General features: G+C 62.3%; 2 protein-coding genes across 3 annotated transcripts; one reads left to right on the top strand and one right to left on the bottom strand.

Annotated features, from left to right (window-relative positions):
- Positions 1 to 1,334: 1,334 nt before the first annotated feature.
- Positions 1,335 to 9,747, top strand: LOC127480624 (basic salivary proline-rich protein 1-like). Of its 2 annotated transcripts, XM_051808955.1 has the most exons (15): positions 1,335 to 1,741; positions 1,829 to 1,984; positions 4,175 to 4,288; positions 4,550 to 4,669; positions 5,688 to 5,852; positions 5,941 to 6,093; positions 6,285 to 6,364; positions 6,563 to 6,717; positions 6,811 to 6,950; positions 7,046 to 7,165; positions 7,435 to 7,551; positions 7,749 to 7,961; positions 8,118 to 8,276; positions 8,797 to 8,904; positions 9,209 to 9,747. In XM_051808955.1, exons 2-15 carry the CDS (start codon positions 1,973 to 1,975, stop codon positions 9,389 to 9,391), a joined length of 1,839 nt encoding a protein of 612 aa, XP_051664915.1. In that variant the 5' UTR covers positions 1,335 to 1,741; positions 1,829 to 1,972; the 3' UTR covers positions 9,392 to 9,747. The 2 variants fall into 2 exon arrangements, with proteins under 2 accessions (XP_051664915.1, XP_051664914.1); XM_051808954.1 differs by lacking the exons at positions 1,335 to 1,741; positions 1,829 to 1,984 and adding an exon at positions 2,671 to 2,912 and having other exon boundaries at positions 7,749 to 8,276.
- A 77-nt stretch (positions 9,748 to 9,824) lies between these two features.
- Positions 9,825 to 17,313, bottom strand: PRICKLE4 (prickle planar cell polarity protein 4). Its single transcript, XM_051808957.1, has 9 exons — positions 17,285 to 17,313; positions 16,930 to 17,062; positions 12,824 to 12,976; positions 12,579 to 12,686; positions 12,365 to 12,502; positions 12,073 to 12,273; positions 11,637 to 11,823; positions 11,156 to 11,479; positions 9,825 to 10,880 (listed from the first exon to the last, which is right to left on the bottom strand). The coding sequence occupies exons 3-9, from the start codon at positions 12,971 to 12,973 to the stop codon at positions 10,396 to 10,398; spliced, it is 1,593 nt and encodes a 530-aa protein (XP_051664917.1). The 5' UTR covers positions 12,974 to 12,976; positions 16,930 to 17,062; positions 17,285 to 17,313; the 3' UTR covers positions 9,825 to 10,395.
- Between the last annotated feature and the right edge of the window lie 1,729 nt (positions 17,314 to 19,042).

Raw genomic sequence — 19,042 nt, 5'->3', positions numbered from 1 at the left:
CGGCACCGGCGCCCAGTGACGTCACGGTCGCCCAGTGACGTCACTGCCGGCGCTCGGCGCCACGTGGGGCGGGATCGGGATCGGGATCGGGATCAGTATCAGTGCGGGGCTTCCCGGCCCCCCTCCGGGTCCGGGTTGGGCTCGGCAGCCCCCGCTGCGCAGCCGGGCAGCCCCCGAGCTGAGCCGCACTGGGGGGGGGGGTGGGATTCCCGGGAGCAGTCGGGGTTTCCTAGGAACGTTCAGGGTTCCCCCCGGGACCAGTCGAGGTCCCCGGGAAGAGCTGGGGCTCTCCCGGGAGCACTTGGGAGCCCCTGGGAGCAGAGAGGGTTCCCTGGAGCAGTCGGGGTTTCCTAGGAACATTCAGGGTGTCCCCCCGGGAGCAGGTGGGGGTCCCGGGAGCAGTCAAGGTTCCCAGGAACAATCAGGATCCCTGGAGCAATCGGGGTCCCCAGGAACACCCTGCACCGGTGCTGACCGGGGCACTCACCACCTCTGCAGCTGCTCAGGTCATAATTGTGGGCCCCCCACCTCCATTTCCATACTCTTGGATTACGTGGTTCCACAGACAATCCCGGACAGAGCCAGGGTCACCGTGACGGCTGGTTACAGCAGGACAGGCTGGGAGAACTGGGAGCAGAGCCAGGGCGTTTGCTGGGCAAACTGGGAGCAGATGAACACACTGAGATGGAGCCTCGACCTCCACTGTCCCCTGTGTTCTGCTCCCGAGCTCCTGTGCCTGGGAAATGGGGGACAGACCTGCCGAGGGAGCCTGGCCCAGGCAGAGGGTCAGGGCTGGGCCCCAAACCCAATAGCTGCACATTTTTGGGGTGTTCTGTGTGTCATTTTTATACTTCTTTTCTGTTACTTAAGCCCATTCTTAAATGTAACCTTTACAGTGACTGGTTCCATAGGTTATGGATCTTTATTCCAAAACAATCCCTGGTCAGTTCCACTGAGCTCTCCTGGTTGGAATCCATGATACCCAAATCAGGAAGGGAAGGGTAAGGAGGGTTCCAAGCAGCATAAATGGTCCAGTAACTTCTTGGTGGGGTTTCTGTGGTTGCACACTTCCAACACAACACTCCCAACAACCCTACACACGGTGCTTTGCCATCTTCCACCTTTTAATCACAGCTACTTCTTCCCTATGATCCAACCTCGGTTATTTTATCAGACTGTTTGCGACAGTCCTGCCACACTGTCCGTCCACATTTGTCCCTGCTGCTGCATCCCCTTCCCAAATCCCAGCGAGCTAATTGATCCACCCAGCTAGTTAATTGATTTAGGGCTATTAGGGGCTCTCATTAAGGGGCCAGCTGGAGAGCTGTGTGTTATCTGCCCGGTGGGAGCAGCCTTGGGAAGCAGCCAGCTCCGACGGGCCCAGGGCTGCCCCGGCCCCACACCCGGCGCGGCTCGTCTGGATTCTTGGAAGGGTTTTACTCCCCCTCGCACTTCGGGTTTTCCCTTTCATCCCCTCCTTCGCTGGCGTTTGGGATCAGCGAGCTCAGCCGGAGCCTCCCTTCTCCGCCCTTATCTCAGCCCCTGCAAGGTCACGGCCCGTCTTCACCTCGTGCGGATGCAGGAATTTGCATTGCTGGGCGGACCAGTTCAGACCAGTTTGTTATCAGAGCGTCCCCAGACCTCCCCAGCCAGGCCTCGGAGCAGGGGAAGGTGATAAATGACCGGGGGCTGGGCGGGATGTCTGTACCTGGTACCAACACATCTGCCCGCTGCTAACGAGGTGCGGGAGCGTCACTGCCAGCGGGAATACCGGGAGATAAGGAGGAGGGGCAGAGAGTTTGGGAGACCCTCTGAGCCTCGTCCCCAGGGCTGCTGGGGAGTGGTGATGCTGCAAGTCGGGCCCAAACCCGGCTGCAGCGGCAGGAGGTGATCGGGACACGCTGGGAAGTGACGGACACGGGCAGTTCCAGCAGCCCCCAGCCCGTCCGGGTGCCGGGGCCGCTCCTCCCGCATGGCAGCAAAGGTGGGTGCGATGGGAGGGTCCCGTCCTGCCGGGGCTCTCCGGACCCCCTCACCCTTCTCCTTTCCCCTCCTCGGCCCTGCAGGCTCTGCTGCAACCCTGCCCCCCCAAATATCCCGGCACAAGGCTTGGAGCATCCCGGGGACTGTGTGGTTGCTCCAGGTGATGCTGGACGGTGGCAGGCGCTGGAGGGGGGGGGGGGTTGCACGGTGTGCAGGGAACCTCCTTGCACAGTTGTTCCATGCCCTGGAGGTACAGGATCCGCTCCTGCATGGATGCTCCATGCCCTGGGGGTGCAGGGACGCCCTTTGTGTACCCTGGGGGTGCAGGACCCGCGTTCCAGGGTTGCTCCGCAGAGGTGGGGTCGGGGCAGACCCAGGGGCTGATGGGGTGCCGGTCGAGGGTCTTTCGTCCCACTCCGCTTTGGGGCCGGTTTGCTGATGGACCCGAGATTCCCGGAGGATTTTGGCTGTCCTGGGGATCAGGGAAGCGGCGCTGCCCGGGGTCTGCGCACCCTCGGGCACTGGGGGGGCTGTGCCCCCTCGGTAAGGAGTGTTTGCTTTCGGAAGCAGAATCAGTGCTGTTAGCGGGATGGGAAGAGGAGGGAAAACTGCCAGGGGGAGGGACAGGAGCGCTCCGGGAGAGCTCCTCGGAGAGGGGGATCGGTTCCGGCGGATATTGGAGTGGAACCAGAGGCTGGGGGAGAGCCGGCGTCCCCGGGGAGCGGAGCGGGGTGTGCGGCTGCAGGACTGGGGCGTAGGGGTGCAAGATTGGGGTGTAGGGGTGCAGGATTAGGGTGCAGAGCTGCAGGTCGGGAGTGCATAGGTGCAGGGCTGGGGTGCAGGATTGGGGTTCGGGGTTGCAGGGCGCTCCAACCCACCCTCCTCCGTACTTCAGAGTTGCTTTGCAGGACCCGAGACTGCCGTGCCAGGTAAAACCGCAATTTAGGGACAAAAGCGTGTTTTTTGTGTTTCCCTCCGGCCCCACCCCGGGGTGGTCCCTGCCGACGGTGCCCGGGGCGAGGGTGGCTCTGCAGCTCAGTGCCCCCGGGGGTTGGGCGGTTTGGGGTCGGAGCATCCCCCGATCTCTGACCCCCCCAGCCCGGCGGGGAGGGAGCCACGAAGGCTGCCCTGGGGAGCATCCCCCGTCCCTGTGGAGAGCCCAGACCGTCCCGTGGGAGCAGGGATGGAACCTGGAGCGGGGCTGGCACCCCACTGCGATGCCAGGCTGGCCGGGGGGGGCTCTGGAGGTGTCCCAGCGCTCCGGGAGCGCCGCGGGTGCGTGTTAATTCCTTTGAATGCATGCCCGGAATAAAGGCAAGTACAACAGGCATTCAAACACTACCAGGAAAAAACAAAATCTTTTATTGCAGCGAGAAAAAAAAAAAACTACTAGCAAAGAGAATCAAAAGCTGAAAAAGAATACAGGAAAAACTACTTTATCGGTTGGCATTCATACAATACTACAAACAGCTTTTATTACAGTATTGACTAGTAAAAAGGGAATTAAAGGGATACAAAAGAGGATATAAAACTTTGGGTTTCTCTCAATAAACTGTGCTTACCCACACAGACAGGCCAGGGCTGCCAGGATCTGCAGCAGCTGGTCGGTGCCCAGGCTTAGCGGGCGTCCCCACAGAGCAACACAGTCTCGATGAGTATTGCTCACCCCAGCAGTCCTGACACCCCATTTTAGCAGCTCTACATTGCACCACGTAGGGCCAGGACGTAGTGTAAGGTGGCAGCCAAACCCCGCCTGTTCATCACCTGATAGCACGTCTGTGCATGCCCTGCTGTAGGGCAAGGGGCCAGCGACCCCTGCCCACAGAATCTTCCTCTCACCAGCATCTTTCTCACCCCTGTGTACAACCTCTACCACTCTGTTTCAAGGCTGTTTGTGTCTATCTTGCAAGCCAAGGAGGAACTCGGCTCTGATAATAGGGGACATCCAGTTAACTTGCTGAAGACAAAATGGGCCTCACAGCTAACTCGTGCAGTAAAGTAACATTGTACGATACTCTGGCTGGTTTCACATCCTAATAGAATTACTTTCTCCCCCTCTATGCTCCACTGATCATCGAAATCGAAAGTCCCCCCCTTGCAGGGTGGCACCCGGGTGGCAGCGTTCCCGAGCCGGCAGTGACGTCCTGTGGGACGTACTCACCCTGTGCTCACCCTCACCTCTCCCTTCCAGCAGATCCCACACCCCCGGGGGCCCCTCTCCGCCCCTCCCCTGGGACAGGGGCCAGGACGTCCTTCGGGCAGGATGTTCCCACCGCCGGGCTGCAGGAGGGGCTTCCCCAGGGAGGTAAGTGGGTCTGGGCGCTCTGGGAACTGCCAGGGCGGGTGGGAGCAGAGGAGCTTTGGGGGGCGAGGGTGGGCACCCGCTGCTCCATCCCTGGGGGCATGGAGGAGCCTGGGAACATTGCTGCAGTTTGGGGAAGAACTGGGAACAGTCTGGGCCCTCGGCCAGCAGAGGAGCCGGGTGGGCTCCTGCCTCCCACCCCTGCTCAGCAGCCGGCCGGGGCAGGGGTGCAGGGGGGGTCTCACCACTCTCTTCTCTGCACAGCCCTGCCCGTGGGGGGATGGAGCAGAAGCAGGGCCGTGCCCCCCTCACGGCCCCGAGGACGCCTGGGATGAGCCGCCCTGGAAGCACCGGCGCAGGAGGGGCCGGGGCGGATGGTTCCGGGTAAGGGGCTGGTGGGGGATGTGCCACGGGCAGAGTGGGACCCTCAGCCAGAGTTCCTCAGGGACACCCTCCCCTGGAGCCCCCAGGCACAGAGGAGTCTGGGCACACGTGGATCCAGCCCCAGACTTGGTCAGAAGTTTGTGCCTGAAGGATTATACGGGTGTAATGGAGGCTTCACACCACTTCCCTCCCACAGGGTTAAGAATGGCAAAACAAATACATTTACATAGGTAAAATAAATTATTTATTTCCATTGGTGGTAATGATTAGACTGAAGGGCCTTAATCATGTTATAGATGGTTGTAACCATTGCTGTAGTGCACTGTTTATTAAATCAATGGTTTCAAAGTTAAATTAATAATTATTAAGTAGAGATTGATGTTACTCACCCAGACCAACACAAATCTCTTTGGCTCAGCCTCGGGAAGGGACCTTGAGGGGTGTCCCTGCTCCAGGGAGGAATCCACACGCACTCCTAGGAGGACTGTGCTGGAAATCCCACTGTTAGAAGGTGGGGTTGAGCTTTTATAGGATGAAACCACGGAGTGTCAGTGAGGCGTTGCTGGGGGAGCCCTGCCAGCTCAGCACAACTCCATTTATCCTTAAATAAGTTATTTCTGCTCTCTGGTTCCTCTCAGGAAACATCTGTCCCCCACATCCCCTCCAGTGCCAGCTGCTCTCAGGACACACTGGGTTTCACATCCTCGTGGTGTTTAATTTTGGGATATTTGAGCCAGGCTGCTCTGAGCTTTCCTGGACACCACCAGCAGCGTGACTCCCCCTCCACCGCTGGTAACTCTGCAATTAGGTGAAATTTGACCTGTTTCACCCTAATTGTGTCCTGCTACAAGAAGGTGTTGTCGAGGTTCCCCTACAAATCCAGGGTAGCCAAAATCAGGGGCTCCCCTGGGAGCAGGAGGGGCAGAAAGAGCTGAGGGTCTCAGTGGGGAGGGGGAACAGCAGGAAAACCAGAACATCCCAGTGAGCCGCTGTCCTCACCTACAATTCCCTATTGCAGCCCAGCCCCAGGGACCCCAGACCTTTCCCTGGCCCTGATGGCATCCCTTGGAATGAGGAGGAGGACAGGATATGGGCACCCCATGACTATCCCCCAGCACCCCCCTGGGATGACAGAGAAGAAATCCGAGGACCTGTGGATGACTTTGGAGAGGGCTGGGACCCGGTGAGGGGCAGATGGGCTGAGGGGGTGGCAGCTTTGTGAGTGTCCCCAGTGTGCCACCATCCTCATGGGCAACCATTCCTTGTTGCAGCATCATCCCAGGGGTCCCAGACCCTTCCCTGGCCCTGATGGCATCCCTTGGAACGAGGAGGAGGAGGACAGGATATGGGCACCCCACGACTACCCCCCGCCCCCCTGGGATGGCAGAGGACCTGAGGAGGACTTCACACAGGACTGGTTCCCAGTGAGCTTGTGGGTTGGGGGGGTGGTAGCAGCTGCAGGACTGAGGCTGGGGAGTGGGTAAAATGGGGCAGGGGCCACTCACTGCCCTGGTGACAAGGACAGGGTGCAGGGACGGGTTTCCCAGCTCAGCCTCCGCTCTGCTGGAGGATTCCCTGTCCCATTCCCTGTCTAAACCCACCCCCTTTCCTACAGGAGTGGCAGCCTGGCCCCTGTCCTGAACCCCCCTTGGAGGAGGAGCGGCCCCCACCCTGGCATCCAGCTGGCCCACCAGGGTGAGTGCCGTGCCCAGGGTGGGGGTTCAGGGGGTCCGTGTGGCTGTGGGGTGGCACGAAGGGGCGCTGGGGGTGAGCACTGCGTGGGGGCACAGCCACGGGGTGACACTCCTGGCCCTGCTCAGCATAGAGGGGGATTGCACTGGAGACCCCTTCCTAAAGTGCCCCCCGGCCCCGGGGCTGCCTTTGCTGCTGCAGGAGACGAGGGGGGTTCCGTGGCAGGGGCCCCCCCTGGGACTGTGACCCCCCCTGGGACTGTGACCCCCCCAGGGGGAGACACGGCCGACGCCTTCGCAGGAGCCGCCGGGAGCTGACCCTGATCCCGTGTGAGTGGGGTCCCAGACCCCCCAGAGGTTTGTGCTGCCCCCCGTTCCTGCTTCCTTGGTGCTCTCCAGCATCTCCCTGAGCAGAGCCAGGAGCTGCTGCCGTTGTTTCCCGCTCTGCAGGGCACAAACCACCCTCCAGGGCCTCTCCTCCCCGCCCCAAGACGAGCCAGCCAGCGGCCAGGAAAGAGCTGCAGCCCCCTGATCCTCCCCAGCCACCCGTGTCCCCCCAGGGTCCTGTGGAGAGGCCGGAACAGAGCCAGGTTGTGGGGTTTTACCTGCCCCCCCCGTCCCAGCTCCCAGCAGTGACCCCAGGGGGCTCGGTCTGAGCCCTGTGTGGTGTCGTGGTTTCCCCCAGGACCTGCCAGAGGGGAGTGGGGAGGTCCCCAAGACCCCTGAGCCGGCCAGGACCCCTCCGAGGAGCCCGGCCACTGATCCCTGCGCTGCGGGGCTGGGGCAGGCGGCTCCGGGGACACCGGTAGGAGATTCCCCTGCTCCCGGGGCAGGCAGGGGGGCTGCACCCCCAGGGCTCTTCAGCCACTGTAATGCCTCCCTCCTCTCTCTAGTCCAGCCCTTTCACTCTCCACCTCGCTGTCTCCTTGCCAGGCATGGGAGTTTTTCCGGACTCTTCTCTGGGGCTGCAAAGCCTCGTGGTTTCCTTTGGGGTTCAGCACCCCGTGGGTCCTGTCCCACAGCTCCTCTCCCAGGACAGGCATGTCCCAGTCTCACGCCATTGCCTGTCCCCAGGTTGAGCCAGGAGCTGAGCAGACACCTCTGGGCAGCCAGGACCAGGATCCCTGTGCTTTGGGAGCGGAGCCAATCCCACTGGAGGAGAACTCTGCTGGGGCAGGGGAGCACCTCGAGGTATGGGATTCCCAGGGAGCAGCACAGAGTCACCACAGGGCTCCCCAGATCCTCCCCACCAGCAGCACACTGCTTCCCCTATGGATAGTTTTTATTCCCACCCAAAATCAGTGCCTGGGAGGAGGCACATTCCCCTTTCCAGACCCCTTTTCGCCCTCGCCGTGGGCTCTGCAGCACACCTGTAACCCCTTGCACAGGTAGAGCGGGGCAGTCCAGCTGTCCCCGAGGCTGGCACAGGTGATGGGTCACATCCCCACAGCCCAGCAGCCCCTCTGGATCCCACTGAGAGGGAACACCTGGCATCCAGCTGCTCTGCAGAGGTGGGTGCTGAGCTGAGCCCCCATTCCCGGGGAGAGCAGCGTTTGCCAAGTGGAGCTGGAGAAGCTGAGGCAGAAGCTGCCCACGATGGGGTGGGTCTCAGAGCATGGGGCAGCTCTGTGGCGTGTCCCCCTCCCCAGGTGAGAGCCCCTCGAGGCCTCTGCTGCAGGTGGGGCTGTGCTGGCAGCACTGGCTGCCCCTCCTGCACAGCCCCTGCCTTCCTCCCCCAGCCCCTCTCTCTCCCACAGCTTCTCGAGAGCCTTCAGCCACCTGAAAACTCTCAGGTCCCACCAGGACCTGCAGCAGAAGCTGATGCAGAGCCCAGCCAGGCTTGTCCTGATCCCTGCACCTCACCAAGGACCTCACCAGAGCCCCAGCACTCTCCTGGCTCCAGTGAGACAAACCTGGTATGGAGTCTGGGTGCCCCCCTGGGTCCCCACATGGGGCTGGTCCCCTGGGCCTGGGGGCACTGCCACAGCAGGAGCAGTGGAGTGGGATCCCTCTGGAACCCCAGCAGGATTCTGGGCTGGGGTTAAAGAGCTGCTTTGTCTGGAGGCAGAGCCCGTATCGGCCCCTGATGCCAATAAATGGGAGAGGGCTGGAGAAAGGCCAACAAAATAACTGGAATTATTTTGTGTGGGGGAGTGTGTGGAGCATGAACAACCCTGGGACTGGAGCTTTAACAAAGCCAAGGAGAGCACTCCAGAGCAGCTTAGTTACTGCCTAATGGGGGACAGAAATCTGCTGGAAGCTCTCCCTGCTGGGGCTGGGGCAGAGGGGCCACCCAAGGGAAGGGGGGAAACCCTGGGGAGCCAAAGTCCCAACAGGTCACCAGTCTCTGGCTAATCAGTACTGGCAGCCCCAGTTTGGCCCAGTCCCTCTCCCTTGCCAAAGTATCTGATCTTTCCTTGCCTTTCCCACCCCCAGGCTGGGGATGGACAGCAGCAGCTCTGCTTCAGGCTCCCGACACCCTCCCCATCCCGCCGGGATCTCCGCTCCGCCGCCGTCCTCGCCAGGAAGGCAGCCATCGAGCTGGTGAGTCCTGGGGGCCCCTGGCTGAGGGGTGTGGGGCTCTGGGACCTGCTGCAGGATGAGGGGGACTCAGCCCAGGACCTTCTGGAGCGATGCTGGGTGACGGGATGTGCACTCGGCGTTTTGGGGGGCAGTGGGAATCCCCTCCTGGTGATGGTGATGGCAGGGGAAGATGCTCAGAAGGGGTTTGCAGAGGCTCAGGTGCTGCCAGGAGGGTTGTGGACCAAAAAATGGGCGTGGGGGGAGGAATACCCCTCAGGGGAGCTGTGTGCTGCTGGTTTGGGGTGCTGACCCCCTGGCCCTGCAGTCGTACCAGCAGTTCAGCCTCAACTTCGCGGTGGTGGCCACGATGCTGCTGCAGAAGGAGCCCTCCATGGAGGCAACCCTGGGGCTGGCACTCAGGGCCAACCTGCGCCAGGGCCGGATCCACCACCTGCAGGAGCTGGAGAATTTCATCGACAGCTACGACTCGGCCACCCCCAGCCCCTGAGGAGACACCCCCCCTCCAGCCGGGCTGGGAGGGATGGGGAGCCGTGCCAGGGCACTGCTGTGCTCAGGTGGTGCTGAGCCTGCGGGTCAGGGTGGCGTGGACATGTTGGCAGTCCCACCATATCTCTTGGAGAGGGAGGAAGGTGGGGGTATGCTCAGTTTTAGCCCTGCCCAAACCTCTGTGTGCAGCCAAAGGAGGAGCTGGTGTTACTGGTTGGTGGTGGGAGGGAGGGAGAGCAGCAGCCCCTCTCCTCCATCCAGTCTCCTCACTCCATTCCTGATTCCCCGGGATGTGCCCACAAACCCCGGGAGTTGTTCTTGGTTTAAAATCTAAAAATAAACCCTGTTCTTGTTGCAGCCCTCTCTCCGCTGTCATTCTGATCCTGCTCTCCTGGGGTGGGTGAGGGAGGGTTCCTACAGTGAACCCAGCATGGGGGGTGTGGCAGAGGGCAGAGGTCACCCCTGGGGTCACACTGCCCTGGTGGCACTGTCGGTGTCACAGTGGGTGACCCTCCTGCGTTCAGATTTCAGCCAAACTTTATTGGAGCTTCGTCACTGGCAGCAGCAGAGCTGCCCCCCTGGTCCCTCCCCACGGTGCCACCAGGACACGGCGGCACCAGAGATGGAGAGCACGTGGCAGTGGTGCTCATCCTGCAAGGAGGAGTCCCAGGGAAGGATCCAAAGGATCCAACCCCGGCCCAGAGGTCTGGTGCAGGCAGCTGCCCTTGTCTGGAGCACCGGCCGCTCTCCCTGGAGCTGCTGCCATGTCTGAGGCGCTGGAGCCCAGGTGAGCTCTGCTCCCTTCCTGCTTTACCTGTTCCTAATTGCGGGAGAGGCCAGCAGGAATTGCAGGCTGCGCTTTGCCAGCAGCTGCCGGGGGGGAAGGATCCCAGCAGCTTCTCCCACCAGCCTTGGGCCACGTCCAAAACGCACTTGGAACATGTTGAGACCGTGGCAGCACCCAGCAGGGGCTGGCAGGACGTCAGGGACCCCGTGTCCCCACTGCTAGGACACACTGCAGTGTTTGCTGCTGCCCCGGGGCTTGGCCGTCCTGCCCCCAGCCTTCCCCGGGGGCTCCCTGCCCAGGGAATTCATCCCGGGCTTGGGGATGGGCTTCCCAAAAAAGAAACCCTCTTCCTCCGAGTCCGAGTCCGAAGATGAGGAGCAGGTGGGACACCAGGAGTCCTCCTCCTCCGTGATGTCCTGCAGGTCGATGTGCTCCGGCCAGGGGCTGTGCCGGGGGGGAGATGTGCCCGCTCGGGAGGGGGGGTTTCCATGGCCCGCGGGTGTTCGGGGGTCAGGGCCCCCCAAAACCGGGTGGCCCAAGGCTCCAGGCTCATTGGGCCCCTCTGGGCTGGGCTGGGGGGCGGAGGGGTGGGTGGCTGGTGGTCCTGCGTGCACAGCATCGCTGCTCCGCTCCTTGGCAGCTGCTCCGTGGTCCTCTGGGCTCCTGAACGCAGGATGCACAGGGGCCTGATCCAAAAACGCCTCTGGAAGAAGGAAAGCAAGGGTAAATGAGGAAGGAGAAGGCTGAGCCTGCCCTCCCACAGACCCTCGTGCACTGAGGGCTGCCCTGGGACATCAGGGGGGGTGGCAGCAGCCCACCCCCAGCTCCCACCGCTCGCCCTCCCACAGGAGGTGGGCTGGGGGCTCATCGCTGCTGCTCCAGCCCTAAACTGGGCTGCCCCGTGTGACGTTCCCCATGAAGCACCCAGGGGCTGAGCAGAGCCTGGAATTGCCCCTGTACCCCCCCATAGGATCCTACCAGCCCCTTCCACATGCTGCCTGCAGCCCCCTGGAGCCGAGGGGCCGCCGGACCCCGGCGTGGTCCTGCCGGCCGGGCCAGCTCGGGACAGGGGCGTCGAGTCCGGGGACGGAGCCGAGGCGAAGGCCGAGTCGGAGGAGTCGGAGGTGCTGGAGGAGGAGGACGAGCCCTGGCACAGGCTGCAGGCGTCGGAGCAGAAGAGGCGGCCGCGGCGGCAGGTGAGGGGCTGTCCCCGCAGCGGCTTTCGGCACAGGCTGCAGCAGAAGCAGGCGGCCCGGGCGTGCCAGTGCAGCCCTTGGTGGGTGGCCCCCTCGCTGTCAGCACCTGGGGGGGCAACCACAGGTGACGGGGAGGCTCTTCCCGCACCCGTGTGCCAAAACCCCGTGTGCCAAACCCCGTGTGCCAAAACCCATCCTCTGCAGCCCTCCCAGCCCACCCGGCAGGGATGGGCAGCCCCCCCGGGCTGGGGGTCGGGCCGTACCGATGGGGTCCCCGCAGGCCTGGCAGGGCTCGGCGAAGAGGCTCTCGAAGCAGGCGCGGCAGCAGGGCCGGCCGCTCCTCATCACGTAGCGCTGCCCGCGCAGGGGCACGTCGCACTCCAGGCAGCAGAAGTGCTCCAGGTGCCAGCGCCGGCCCTCGGCCTCGATGCACTCCTCCATGAAGATCAGCTGGAGCGGGAAAACAGCCCATCCTCAGCACCCAGCGGGAGAACCCACAGTCTGGAGGATGCTTTGCTGTGCTGAGGAGCGAGGAAGAGCTCCCATCCCACGGCATGGGCACGGGGATCTCAGCAAGGCTCAGGAAGGAACATTTCCTCCTGCCCATCAGCGGTTCTTGCTGGATCTGCAGCCCCCAGCCAAGAGCAGGGGCTTTGAGCAGCCGAAGGGAGGTCAAACCACGCCCTGCCCAGCACCCACCTGGTCACAGGAGGCACAGCGGGGTCGGAAGAGCTCAGCGTGGTGCCGGCCACAGTAGATCCTCCCATCCTGCTGGAAGTAGATGAGATCCACCAGCGGCTGGTGGCAGAAGTGGCAGGAGAAGCAGGACGGGTGCCAGAACTGGTCCCCCAGCCGAGACACCGAAATCCCCGGGTCGCCTTTGTTCAGCCTCCTGCCGCACTGCAAGGCAAAGGGACGCGGGGTTTGGGGCCAGGCTGGCTTTTGGGGACAGATCCCCACCAGGGAAGGGCTGCTGGGGGGGACACCTCACCTTCCTGCAGGGGCAGCCATGGCAGGGACCGGGCACGGGACGTGCCAGCCCCTGGCCCAGGGCCTCCCGTCTCCGGCGGGCGCTGAACGCTCGCAGCTGCCGCCGCTCCTCCTCGGCGAGCTCGGGGCAGTACCGCTCCTGCACGGGGGCACGGGGTGAGCGGGGCACGGGGGGGAACCCAGGGGTGGGCAGCACCCAAAAATAAGTGTCTTACATCGCAGTCCTGGGGAGGCAGCTGCTGCAGGAGGGCTCTGGCGCGGAGCCGCGTCCTGTCGGAGGGAGAGCCGGGCTGCGGCGAGCGGGGGCCGAGGCACGGCGGGGCCTTGGGAGAGAGAGACGGGCAGAATTTTAGGGGGATTGAGCTGCATTGCTAGAATGTGTTTAATCCCAGGGCTCTGCTGTGGGAACCTCCCATGCATGGCACCCACGGAGCTGGGGGAGAACCAGGATGCTGCCCACCTCGGGGGGTGCGGGGTCCGCGGGGGGTTCCGGGTACTCTTCCAGGGCACAGCCGGAGTCGCTGTCGGAGGAGGCCGGAGGGAGGCCGGTGGTGGTGCCGCAGGACGGGGGCTCATCTCGCTGGGGCCATGCAGGGCGAGGCAGGGACATGAGCTGGGGAGAGAGGGCATGGGCTGGTGAGACCCTTGGTGAGGCAGGGAGGAGAGACCATCCCCAGGACACGTAATCTGTCTCCACGTGGTAGCAGGATGAGCAGCCCCTTGTCCCAGGGAGGGACCCTGGAGCAGGTCCAGCCGGGAGGATGCTCTGTGTCACCACGACCTCAAGACCTTTGGCTGAACCACTGCAGGAGTTCAAGGGCTTTTGGGGGCTCCTTTCTCTGCAAAACTTACAGCAAATCCACACCCAGGGTACAGGCACTCAGCAGGGCTGGGGCTCTATCTGCCAAGCAGGAGGTACTGGGAGGGGATGTGATGGTGATGGGTTGAAGCCAAGTAGGGAAGACCCCAGGTGTCCGAGCTCAAGCTGGAAGAGGCTTTGGAAAACAGCTCCGGCTTTTTGCTCATCCACAGCAGGAGATTTTCCCCAACTGCCACCAGTCCTCTGCTGGGTGGTGGCTAATCCCCGGTCGAGTGGCCCAGCCCTGAGCGGGGGCAGTGGGAACAGGCTGAGGTTTAGCCCAACTCAGTGGAAAATAATTCCTTCCCCCTGGGCTGCCATTGTTCCGCCCCGGGCGGCTGTTCCTGCCCGGCTGGCCCAGCCACCACCACCACGCCTGCCCCGGGGTCACACAGTGGAAACCCATCCCCAGCCGTCCCCTCCTCCTTTCCACCACGCGCTTCCTTCCTGCCCTGGCTTTCCAAAACAAAGGCGAGATGGTGATGTGGTGGCTCCTGGGGTTCCCTGGACGCCAGCCCAGAGCCTGAAGCTCTCAACCCGTGATTCCTGCCCCGGTGGGATGCAGGTGGGCTGTGGGTGGGATGGAGCTGAACTGCTGCTTGGGGGGGTGTGACCAAACGGCCCCAGGGCACCCCCGCATTCACCCAGTGCAACGCCCACCATGGATGGATCAACTGCTCTGGAAAGTGTTTCCATGCAGAAAACAGCTCATCTCGGGCTCAGGGCTGAGGGATGGGAACCCCCAAACTGTCTACCTGGGTCCTCCTACTCCTCTGCCACCATGAGGACCCGTTCCCTTCCCCACACTGGGATGGGATTGGTGTATTCCCCCTGCCTGCACTGTCTGGGATATCCTGGCCAGCACCAGCATCCCCACTGCTCCCACTAAACACCTTCAACACCCCCAGCTCAGCCCCTGCTGCCAGTGTGCCCTTTCCTATGCAGCATCTCGGGGTGCTGGGATGTGGCAGCTCTGGAGCTGGGAGTGGGTGGGCTCAGCCCGGGCAGCTCAGGTTTCCCTGCCCTGCACCTGGGTCAATGATTAACGCTGCACATTGGCTAATCAGCAGGATAAAACAAAAGGGCTGCTTGCTTTTTCCTGGGCTTTGGGGTCTGCCAGCCCTGGGGCAGCGCAGGAGGGTGCAGGGCTGGGTGCAGGGTGCTGTTCAAAGCTGTGCTTTGGGATAGGGATGAAATAATCTGGCCCAACTCTGTATTTGCAGCTCAAGGAGAGCCCTCGCTTTGCTGGCTTGGTGAGGGCCCACTGCTGGGCCAGGAAACAGTCTTGGCTCTACAGGAGGAGCAGGACTGTGTGTCCCTGAGGATGCTGAGTGGGGACTTCTGCAGGCTCAGTGTCCGGCCCCAGCTCTGTTTCTGCCTGGTTTGGGTAACGTGTCCCTGTTTCTCTCTCCCCAGTGGGAGGCATTCCCAGGCTGTGCTTGGCTCATTAAGCCTCCAAGCTGCATTTGTCTAATCTGCTGGGGCTTTGCTGTAATTAGACCCCGCTGATGCTCCAGGGACTCAGTGGGGCTGGTGGTGCCAGCGTGGCCCCAGCCCTGTGGCACTGGGCACCCTGTCCCAGGGCCACCGGCACAGTGGGGTGATGCTGGGGGAGAGTGGCTTGGGCAGGGCTGCTGTGGATCCATGGGGATGTGCTGGAGAGCCCAGCCCAGCCCAGTTTGATGTGATTACGCTGGCTGGCAGCCGTCTGGGCTGTAAACAAGTCCCTGTAATTAGCCCCAGACGGTGACACAGGTACGCGCCTCCCATGCTAAAGAGCCAGGCAGCCCCAACAGGTCTGTCTCCTCTGCTCCCCATCCCTGTCCCCTCTTCCTTCCTGCCCTCCCTCGCTGCCTCCAGGCACTCCTGCTATTGCCCTTCCCTGCTGGGATACAGGGATGCTCCCAGCCTGCCCCTGCCCTCAAACCCAGGGATGGGAGAGCCCAGACCAGGTATCAGGGGCACAGTGGCACTTTGGGGAGTTGCTTCTCCCTGCCAGCGAGTCCCCAGGAAGGGACACACGTGACAGACCAGTTGGACAGGCTGGGTGCCACTGGCTGTCATTTGCCTTTGCTGTAAAAGCCTCTGGGAGCTCCTCTGGATGCGATTGCTCTGCTCCCTTTGCTCTCCGAAGGATCGGAAGCAGGCACAGCTCCCTGGGTACAAGCGGCTAAAATTCCTGGGAATATTAATCTTATTTGGCTCCCCGGGAGCAGCCCCTGTCTCCAGCTGGCTGAGGGAGCATGTGTGGGCTCCCAGCCTTCTCCTGCCAAGGTCACACATTAACTTGGAGTGCAGCCACCCCAGCCCATTCGGAATTCAGCACAGGCTCCCTGTTCCCAGCACGGCAGGGGCCGACCTGCATCTCTGCCACAGCTTTGCTTTTCTAGAACCACCTCTCCACCTTAGAAGACCCACTTCCAGACCCCCTCCAGCCAATTTTTCAGAACCACCAAACACTCCCCAGCTCCACAACCCCCAGGAAACACAACATCTCACCGTGACCAAAAAGCCCTGATCCCCTCAGAGCGCCCAGCAGCACTGGCAGCTTCCAGAGGAACAGCTCCGTGTTCACCTCACCCACGGGATAACCTGTTTTTGCTTGAGCTCCTGTCAACACAGCTGCGATGAAGGTGCGTGGAACAAAGATGCAGAGCAATAAAGATGTATCTTCTGGGGTGAGATAAGCTGAGGTCTGGCAGGGCGAGCTGGAGCAGCGAGTCCTGCAGCACAGCCCGAGCCAGGCTGGAGACCTGGAGCCAGTCTCATGGAGGAGCCTGCTGTGCCTCTTGGATTTGGGATGGCCCGAGGTGCAGCAATGCTTAGTGCCACTGGCTGGGCACAGCAGATCATGGGCCAGGCTCAGTGTAGCCCCCCAGATGATGGGGGGGGTCTCAGCATCCTGCTCTGCCACACAGCACCGTGTTCTGCACGCCACCAGAGGGGACGGTGGCCAATGCTGTGGCCTGTTTGCTCACCAGATGATGTGCCAGTGCTGCAAAGGGCTTTTCTCGGTGTGTTTTCCCCCATCCCACAGGCATGGCTGGCTGTCCCAGCTGGGCGGGGAGCAGTAACCCCTTAACCCACCCTAACTCAGCCTTTGTACATCCGCAGGTATGGACAGAGACCCCCAGCCCTCCTCTCCCTGCGGCCACCAGGATGAAGACCCACCACCTTCGTGTCCCCGTGGCCACCAGGATGAAGACCCATCACTCCACTTCTCCCCACGGCCATCCTATCATGGCCCAGCACATCGATGTGTGAGGGGGCCAAGCTCCATCTCCAACCCCAAAACATCCCATTCCCGCCGGATCTCGGGTAGAGGAGGGATGGTGGAGCCAACGCCCCTTCCCGGAGCCCCTCGTCGTGCCGGGCAGCCCTGCCCGCCCCCTGCCCGCGCACCTGCCTGCTCCGGGCTGGCAGGGTCTGGCACGATGGAACAGGCATCACCTCCCGCTCTCAGGGGACGTTTTCCCGAAAACAAAGGCCGCGGGGGCAACGATATCACTCCCGGCCCCAATTATTTCTCCCGGAGAAGAACAGCCGAAATTCCCCCGTCCCCCTCGCTCCCGTCCTCTTCCCCTCGCAGCGATTCCCGACCGGGGACCCTCCCGCCGCCCCCGCCTCCCAATCCCCTTCTCCCGCAGCTCCAGCTCCACGCGTAGCTGGGGGACCCGACCCCGGCCATCCCTTCCAGCGGCACGTACCTGCCCCTTCCCGGCGCTGCGGGCCCCGCGCTCCGCCGCTGCGGGCTCCGCCGCCCGCTCCAGCCCCGCGCCGGCCGCCGCCGTCCCGCCCTGCTCCGGAGGACGCGAGGGAATGGAGCCCGGGCTGGGAAAACTTTGCAAAGCGAAAGGAAAACATCCAAGCTCACTCAGGGAAACGCTCTTTTTTTTTTTTTTTTTCCCTCTCTCTTTTTTTTTTCCCCTGCCTGCCCAGGCACTGGCTCCGCGGCAGCCGGGGTCCTAATTACAGGCTTTTTAGCCTAAACCTCGGGAGCCAGCCAATGGCTGGAATTCCAGGGCAGGCAGGGAGGGGAAGGGGGGGGTACATTAACCCTACAGGGGAAAGAGCTCCCGATGACATCTGGTTTGCTCCTACCTCTCATTTTCCGAGCGCCCGCGCCCTTCCCTCCCTCTGCGGCTCGGTTCACCCCAGGTTGCCGTTTGATGGCTTTTATGATCCCGCGCGGTGATTTATTTTCCTACCGACATCAGAAAGAGCTGAAGCTTCATGAAAGAGGGGGAAGTGTCATTACACCCCAATTTAGAGGTGGAGAAACTTTGGCTGGGCTCTCACAAAGGAGTTAGCCAGCGGCAAGTCAGGATGTCCTAGTTTCCACAAGCCCTGAACACCTGACGAGGTTCCTACGAGCCATTCCGACCGGCTCCGGCTCAGCAATTCCACCCGGGCAGGAGCCAGGGCAAAATTTATCAGAGCCTGACGCGAGGCAGAGCGTCTCTGTTGTGCTTCTGTGGATTTCTCACACGCTGTAAGATTTTCCTGCCTGCTGGTGTGACTTTGGGGATGAGCACAGACACCCAGCCGTCCGTGGGGGTCAGCCTGGATCTCTGCCACCCACGTGCCTCAGGAGCTCTGGCTTGTTTTGGGGCTCCGCTGGGAGCCCTGAGAGGTGCAGGTGGCTTGTGTAGGTTTTGGGATTAGGGTCAGGACTGTGGCCTAAATCCACAGGGATGGTAATTTGTCAGAGGACGTGGCCAGGCTGGGCGAGGCCGCGCAGGGCGGTGCTGGTGCACAGGTTATTGGTGCTTTATAGAGGCTCTGGTTGCCCCATCCCTGGAAATGTTCAGGGCCAGGTTGGACAGGGCTTGAAGCAACCTGGGCTAGTGGAATGCGTCCAGTGTGGAACAGGATCTTTAAGGTCCCTCCAACCCAAACCATTCGAGGACTCTCTGCAACCATTCGAGGATTCTCTGCCAAATCACCTGGGCAGGGGCAGAAGGAGGAGGAAAAGATGGGGCAGGTGACCATCTCCAGTGTCCTCCTCCCCCACACGGGGGTCCTGTCAGGGCTGTCCAGCCAGTGCTGTCACTCCCCAGGGTCCCTTTAAGGTCTCAGATGTGCACTGGGACGTTCATTCCCTGTTTGGCTTTGATGGGAGGTTGGTTTCTGCAGCTTTATCTCGGCCCATTTGCTGCAGTGGACTTTGTACCCCCGGGTGGTGGTGGGCCCCCCCCCTACCCTGCACTCCCCCACTCCTCCATCCCTCCACAGGGCAGGAGGGTTAATGGGCAAAGTCCTCGCTGGGAGACACGGGGGCTGAGTGCACAGAGGGGTCACTCAGGGCTTTCCCAGGTGGGATCAGCCACTGCCCCATGGGAACATCCCCTGGGCGCCAGGTGAGCCCACACCTGCACCAGGTGTGTGTGAGGGGCACGACACCAGCCCGAGGGGTCCCTGCTGCTGGAGCACTGTGGGGTGACCAGTGTGACCGGCAGTATCCCTGGGGACCCCCCGTGTTCCCGGCGGGAAAGCTGTGTCCCATCCCAGGCCACAAGCCCTCCGTGGGTGTTATCGTTTATTAGATCACATCAGGAGTCCTGGGGCTGAGTCGGGATCCTGCAGAGCCTGGCCCTGAGCAATCAGGTGCCCATCGAGGTGGTCTGGGGGTGCGGCCGCCTGTGGGACCCCAGCACTGAGCTGCCATTGCCTGCAGTGGTTCAGTGCTCCGGTACTGGTGGGGCTGGGAACCAGGGGGCTGTGACTGCTTAAGTGCCCCCCAGCAGCCCCTCCTGCCCCCGCGCCCCCTGGCCCCCTTTCACTGACCCCCCTTGAGCATCCCCCCAACCCAGACCCCTC

Source organism: Manacus candei, unplaced genomic scaffold (genome assembly GCF_025592945.1).
Source record: "Manacus candei isolate 608988 ecotype Guabito, Panama unplaced genomic scaffold, ASM2559294v1 h1tg000073l, whole genome shotgun sequence".
Lineage (NCBI taxonomy): Eukaryota > Metazoa > Chordata > Aves > Passeriformes > Pipridae > Manacus > Manacus candei.
The sequence above is the reverse complement of the archived record's forward strand: the minus strand, read 5'-3'. Positions and strand labels throughout refer to the sequence as shown.

Excerpts from the sequence above, each read along its gene's own strand:
- LOC127480624 (XM_051808954.1), top strand. The coding sequence starts at position 4,247 with ATGTTCCCACCGCCGGGCTGCAGGAGGGGCTTCCCCAGGGAG. Across the intron at positions 5,853-5,940 it reads TTGGAGAGGGCTGGGACCCG|CATCATCCCAGGGGTCCCAG; the intron begins GTGAGGGGCAGA and ends TCCTTGTTGCAG. Across the intron at positions 6,951-7,045 it reads AGAGGCCGGAACAGAGCCAG|GACCTGCCAGAGGGGAGTGG; the intron begins GTTGTGGGGTTT and ends GGTTTCCCCCAG.
- PRICKLE4 (XM_051808957.1), bottom strand. The coding sequence starts at position 12,973 with ATGTCCCTGCCTCGCCCTGCATGGCCCCAGCGAGATGAGCCCCCGTCC. Across the intron at positions 12,687-12,823 it reads CGGACCCCGCACCCCCCGAG|GCCCCGCCGTGCCTCGGCCC; the intron begins GTGGGCAGCATC and ends CTCTCTCCCAAG. Across the intron at positions 12,503-12,578 it reads TGCCTCCCCAGGACTGCGAT|GAGCGGTACTGCCCCGAGCT; the intron begins GTAAGACACTTA and ends GCCCCCGTGCAG.